At 37.9% G+C, this 6192-nt stretch overlaps 1 protein-coding gene across 1 annotated transcript; it reads right to left on the bottom strand.

The window, feature by feature from the left end:
- Positions 1–217: 217 nt before the first annotated feature.
- On the bottom strand, positions 218–5279 carry zcchc7 (zinc finger, CCHC domain containing 7). Its single transcript, XM_056453459.1, has 4 exons — positions 5271–5279; positions 4680–4775; positions 2616–2733; positions 218–2540 (listed from the first exon to the last, which is right to left on the bottom strand). Exons 1-4 carry the CDS (start codon positions 5277–5279, stop codon positions 1966–1968), a joined length of 798 nt encoding a protein of 265 aa, XP_056309434.1. The 3' UTR covers positions 218–1965.
- Between the last annotated feature and the right edge of the window lie 913 nt (positions 5280–6192).

The following is a 6192-nucleotide window of genomic DNA, read 5'->3' as shown; positions in this document are numbered from 1 at the left end:
AAAGCTCCAGATTTGGCTTCAGTACTGACTGTTCTAATTTATATGCATAAATATAATATTATATAGCTTCCTATTAAAAATATGAATTTAAAAGATAGATTTGTAAGGGGTGTACTTATATATGCTGAGCATTGTAGAGCTATAACAAGAACATTAATAATAAATTGAACATTCACGCAAATAAAACATGCCAAAAAAAAAGAGCTTAAACAAGATGTCAAAACACACAGACTTGAATTTAATCATAATGTTACAGCATGTACATAAAATAAAAAAACTTTATACACTCATGTACAAGCAGGGGACCTGCTCATAAAATACCTGAAGCTTCGCTTAACAAATTGAGTTTTTGAAAGTATAGATATAATTTATCCTAAAAAATAATTTGTTTTCAATTTACACACCATTGGGCCATCAAATATATAGAAAACTTTTTGTTGTTGCTGATCAGAAGACTAATGATGATTTGTAGCTGAAACCATTACTGCAAGTAAATGGCTAACAGCACATATATACTGTAGCTGAAACTAATTTAAAATCCAAGATTTCTGATGATACATTGAGGTCTCATAAAATGACACAGTTTGAGTTTGCATCGGCACGTGTCATTATACCGAAGACTTAAGAGTTTAAAAGATTAGTTTGCCCAAAAATAAAATTTCTGCTATCAATTCCTCACGCTTATATTGTTCTAAACCCCTGAGACATTTATTCATCTTCAGACCATAAATTAGGGTAATCTAAGAGCTTTCTCATCATCCATAGATGGCAACGGTCCTGAGAGGCACCAGAAAGGGAACAAAAAAAACATTGTCAAAACATTTTATGTGACTTCATTTGTATAATTATTAATCATGTGAAGATCACACTTTTGCGCACCAAAAAAAAAACCTGTTTGCCATTTGTCTTTTCTTTTGCGACAGGTTAAAGTGCGCATTTACTATGGCCAATACAACATTGTCATTAGAGTCAGCAGCAGCGTATATGCATTGTATTTCCTGTAGTAAATGAACACCCTAATCTGAAGCAGAAGACACCAAACAAATGATTTTACAGGGTTTTTTTGGCTCATTAAAGTGTTTTTGGAGCTTTATATTACAGATGAATCACTAGTCACATGGAATGTTTTGAAAGTGTTTTTGGTTCCTTTTCTAGACTGAACCATTGCTTTGTATAGAGGAAAAGAGAGCTCTTGGATTTCATCTAAAATATCTTAACATGTGTTCTGAAGATGAATGAAGCTCTCAGAGGTCTGGAAAGACATGAAGGTGAATAATTAATAACAAAATTTACATTTTCAGCTGAACTAACCATTTAATGTTGAAAATAATGTTCAGTTTGACGCTTCATAGTATATCATTTGGAAATACAGGTATTGCTTTTATGTCATGTCTAAAAAATGTGTTATTGACTGTTTAAAAGCGCCAGTAGTCACTGATCTGCATTTTGTTAATCACCAAGAACCACATTATCAGCTCAAAGACTTCTTTAGATTTTGTTTGTGTCAAAAACAAGTCATCTGCATCTTGGATGTCCTGAAGGTGATTAATCCAACAGCAAATTTTTGCTTTTGGGTGAACTATTCCTTTATGCTTAATAATATCAGTTTAATATAAGAACAGCTTTGTATAATGCAGCAAAGCAATGAGCAATTAATGATTGTTTAGTCCACGACACAGTCAATTCACTATTTCAATTTGTATTCGTTCTGTAAATTAATTATCTATGCATGTGTGTGTTTGTGTGTGTTATTTCTTCAAATCCTCTAAAATCTGGTGTGATCCTACAATATTCAACAGCACTTTGACTGTATTTGGGCAAGACCGTCTAATGTGCTTTATTTTCACATTTTTTAAAGAACGACCCAAATAAAGGTAATAAAATACAGCCCATGAAACTAATTGGATGGAAAAAGGGCAAAACCAACCTTGAGAATCACCTGATATCACACAAGTGTGGTCAATGTCATTTACTTCTTTTTACCTTTCTTTGTTTAATCTGAAAGAGGTTTTCATCGGTGGGATACGCGGCAGAATCTTTAGCCGCTTTTTGTTGTCTCTTTCTCTGTATCCTCTCCTTCTTTTTCGATTTGTCTTTTTTCTTCATGTGGTTCTCCACTCCGAACAGCTTCACTGGCTTCACGTTGGCTTTCTGAGGTGACGAATAAAAACCTGCCTTGTGAGGGCTCTTTTTGGAGCCTCTAGGAAAGTCGGCATCTTCATCTATAAATGCAGACCTTTTCTTTTTCTTTTTCTTGGCTTCTTTCTTTTGAGATTTAAACTCTTTGCTCTGAGGGGTGTTTTTGCCGTGGGGTCCTGGTTTTTTGGAGTTCTGCTTGACCTTCCAGTCTGTGTTTTGTTGGTTTGTTTGTGGATTGTGTTTGGGTGTGTGTGCGATGCGTTTCTTCGGTGTGTGCTGGTTATTTGTGTTGTTTGGGTACGGATGCGGACTGTAGCTGATTTTTTGTTTCTTTCTGGGTGGTTGAGGGGTAAATGTTACAACGCCTCCATCAGGAGAAATCAGTCCGGCGTCCTGCATTTCTGTAAGTAACACATCATTAAGTCTTTAGCTCTCAATAATGATCAATTAACTCAAATGATCAGAATCCAACAAACCTCTGGCCTTCTTTTTCAGTCGGAACTCCCGGCATTTGATGTCATTCACTGTGTCATAATAGGTGATAATTGGCAGGGATGGATAGGACCAGTTGTACATCCTTCTTTGAGAGCATTCCTGCAGAAAACAAACAAACACACAAACAAACAAACAAAAAAAACAAACACACACAAACACACACACACACACACACACACACACACACACACACACACACACACACACACTTTATGATTTCAGATCATGGGGATTAGTGAGGTCAGATCAGGAATATTGCAATTAACAACTTTAAATTGAATTATTATAATTTGAAATGCAATTTATGCTTGTAATCACAGCTTATTCATTGATTATTATTATCATTGTTTCTGCAATCGTCAGTGTCACGTGATTCTTAAGAATATGTGAATTTAGTGCTCAAGAAATATTAACAAAGGGTTTTTTTCATGGAAAGAGTGATAGATTTTTGAATCAAGTTCCAAGGAATATTTTAATTAGAACTTTTTAAATGTTTCGTTTTCTTGATAACATACTATTATGTCACATTCATTAATTTCATGCATCTTCGCTAAATATAAATTTAATAAAAGATATATAAATTATTGACACCAATGTTTTGATCACTTGTGACTACTCTTACTGGCCACTTTATTAGGTACAGTTACTAGTACCAAGTTTTTCTGTCAGAACTGTCTTAATCCCTTATGGCATAGATTCAACAACATACTGCAAATATTCTTCCGAGATTTTGGGCCATATTGACATGATAGCATCATGCAGTTGCAGCAGATTTGTCGGCTGCACATCCATGATGTGAATCTCCCACTCCACCACATCCCAAAGGTGCTCTATTGGATTGAGTTATGGGGACTGTGGAGGCCATTTGAGTACGATGAACTCATTGTCATGTTCAAGAAACCAGTCTGAGATGATTTGCACTTTATGACATGGTGTGTTATCCTGCTGGAAGGAGCCATCAGAAGATGGGTACACTGTGGTCATAAAGGGATGGACATGGTCAGCAACAATAATCAGGTAGGCTGTGGTGTTGACACAATGCTCAATTTGTACAAGTGAGCTTAAAGTGTGCCAAAAAAATATCCCACCCAGTGTGGTCTTCTGATGCTGCAGCCCATCTGCCTCAAGGTTGGACATGTTGTGCAATCAGAGATGCTCTTCTGCATACCTCAGTTGTAACGAGTGGTTATTTTGAGTTACTGTTGCCTTTCTATCAGCTCGAACCAGTCTGGCCATTCTCCTCTGCCCTGACATCAACAAGGCATTTGCGGCCACAGAATTGGCGCTCACTGGTTATTTTCCTTTATTCACACCATTCTCTGTAAACCCTAGAAATGGTTGTGCATGAAAATCCCAGTAGATCAGCGGTTTCTGAAATACTCAGACCAGCCCGTCTGACACCAACAACCATGCCAGATCCAAAGTCACTTCAATCGGCTTTCTTCCCCATTCTGATGCTTGGATTGAACTGCTGCAGATCGTCCTGACCATGTCTACATGCGTAAATGCATTGAGTTGCTGCCATGTGAATTGGCCGAGTAGAAATTTGCGTTAACAAGCAGTTGGACAGGTGTACCTAATAAAGTGGTGAGTGTATACTGTAGTTTTGATTTTTTTTTTTTTTTTAGCTATGCCTTATTTACAATTTTTTTTATATGCTCCGTGAAAAGGGAGGTTTTTGTAAATTATTTAGAACATTTAAAAACTTTATTCTCAGTTTTGACAATCTCACAGGAAAACTATGTAACGTTTGTGAGAATAGCAGCAAATTCATCCAAATTTGATTCATTTATCTCATTTGTATGAAATTAGAGTGAAGTTTTTACATATTCTTTTTGTATAAAATGATTAACTCAACTATATTATTCAAATACTATACATATTATAAAAGAGTAACAAATAATGAGCTGACTGGTTATCATTAAATGTCATATCTAAAATGTTTACCTGCATGGTTGTTGCAGTTATTCATTTTTTTTTTAACTCAGAAAGCAAGTGACTAGCTCTCCTAATGTGACAACTATGAATGAAGCAGATTCACTTACATGGCCGAAGTGTCCTTTCTTGGAGCAGTTATAACAAAAGGCACGTTCCTGGAAGGCCTTTGGATTAGCGGACTTGCGGATGGGTCCTGCAGTGGTCTACAGAGAAACAAATACACAGATTTATCAGTCAAATTGCTGAACAATTACTACAGTTTACACAACAGCCTTTACTTACATACAAATCTCCTTTGATCAATCACCCAGCCCTAATTTTGAGAAACTTTTGGCATTGAAAAAGTGAAACAGAAGCACTGACATTCTGTTAAACATCCTGTAGTATGTTTACACTCTTAATAGCAAAGGCTGATGTCCATTTACATCAAAAGCATCTACTGTGTGACACACTAAAGCAGTTAGGTGAAGAAACCATCAATTAAAGTGATATAAATTCAAGCAGAACCACTACCAAAAACACTCTCTAAACACACGCTGGAATACAAGTCTGCTCATTTTAAGTGTGTGAATGCATCTCGGCCCTACAGTGGCGCTCTTTGTGTGCGTGTGTGTCGGGGGCAGCAGACTACCTGCGTTATATTACTTGACTTCACTCAATTCCTTTCACTCAGTCCTGTTATTATAAACCTCACTTACATTTCCCATCTCGCTAGTGAATGATGACCCCATTCAGTCTCTCTTTCTCCCATCATCCACTCTGTCTCCTCCTCCCACTCTTTCTCGCAGACATTCATATAATCTGTATATTTTTCTTTTCTTTGAGGTGATATAAGGGAGTGATTACCGAGGGTATCAATAAATCCCAGTAATGCGCTGGTGATAAGGCCGCCTTTGGAGTGTGTGTATGTGTGTGCGCGTTTCTCCATCTGGTCCCGGGGAGCCCAAAGGCGTTTCACGCTCCATCGCCCTTCGTAAATACAGCACGATAAAGAGGGTAAGCCGACTGGTGCGAGCGTGTTTGCGTGCATGTGTGTGCGTGCCCGAAAACTACACACATATTGTCTTTTAATGTCTCCTCAAGGGGGCGTCAAAACATACGCACACTCATCTACGTGCATTTTCAATAAGCTGGGACACACGCGATCCCACCACGTCATATTTTAAACATATCTTCCTCTGTTCCACACACTCTCTCTCTCTCTTTCTTTCTGTCCGTTTTCCGCTTGAGTGGTTAAAGGGTGGAGGGGTGAATGCTATTAGAAGCGTTGGTCATTATCAGCTCAGCGCTGGAGACTGCTCCATCTCCATCACAAAGACACCACCGGTTACCCCCCCAACACCCACCCATCCCACTCTCTCTCTCTCTGTGTTCGCTCACTCTCTCTTTAACCCAAGCACCGTTTGCCTTCCACTCTCTGTTTTTGCTTCTCATCAAACATCACTATTGCTCATGCATGCTGTTGGTTAATGACTTAAACACATCTCTAAACTTCAGTGTAGCTTGTTCTGCAAACACAAACGACATCTCAAATGGTTTGGTTTGGTTTGAGGAGAGATTGTTACTTTGTCAGTTGGTTGATGGAGGCTAGGGCTGTGTGATTTGGGGACAATTTTGTAG

The sequence above is a fragment of the Danio aesculapii genome, chromosome 1 (genome assembly GCF_903798145.1).
Source record: "Danio aesculapii chromosome 1, fDanAes4.1, whole genome shotgun sequence".
NCBI lineage: Eukaryota > Metazoa > Chordata > Actinopteri > Cypriniformes > Danionidae > Danio > Danio aesculapii.
Note: the sequence above shows the minus strand (reverse complement) of the source record. Positions and strands in the feature narration are given on the sequence as shown.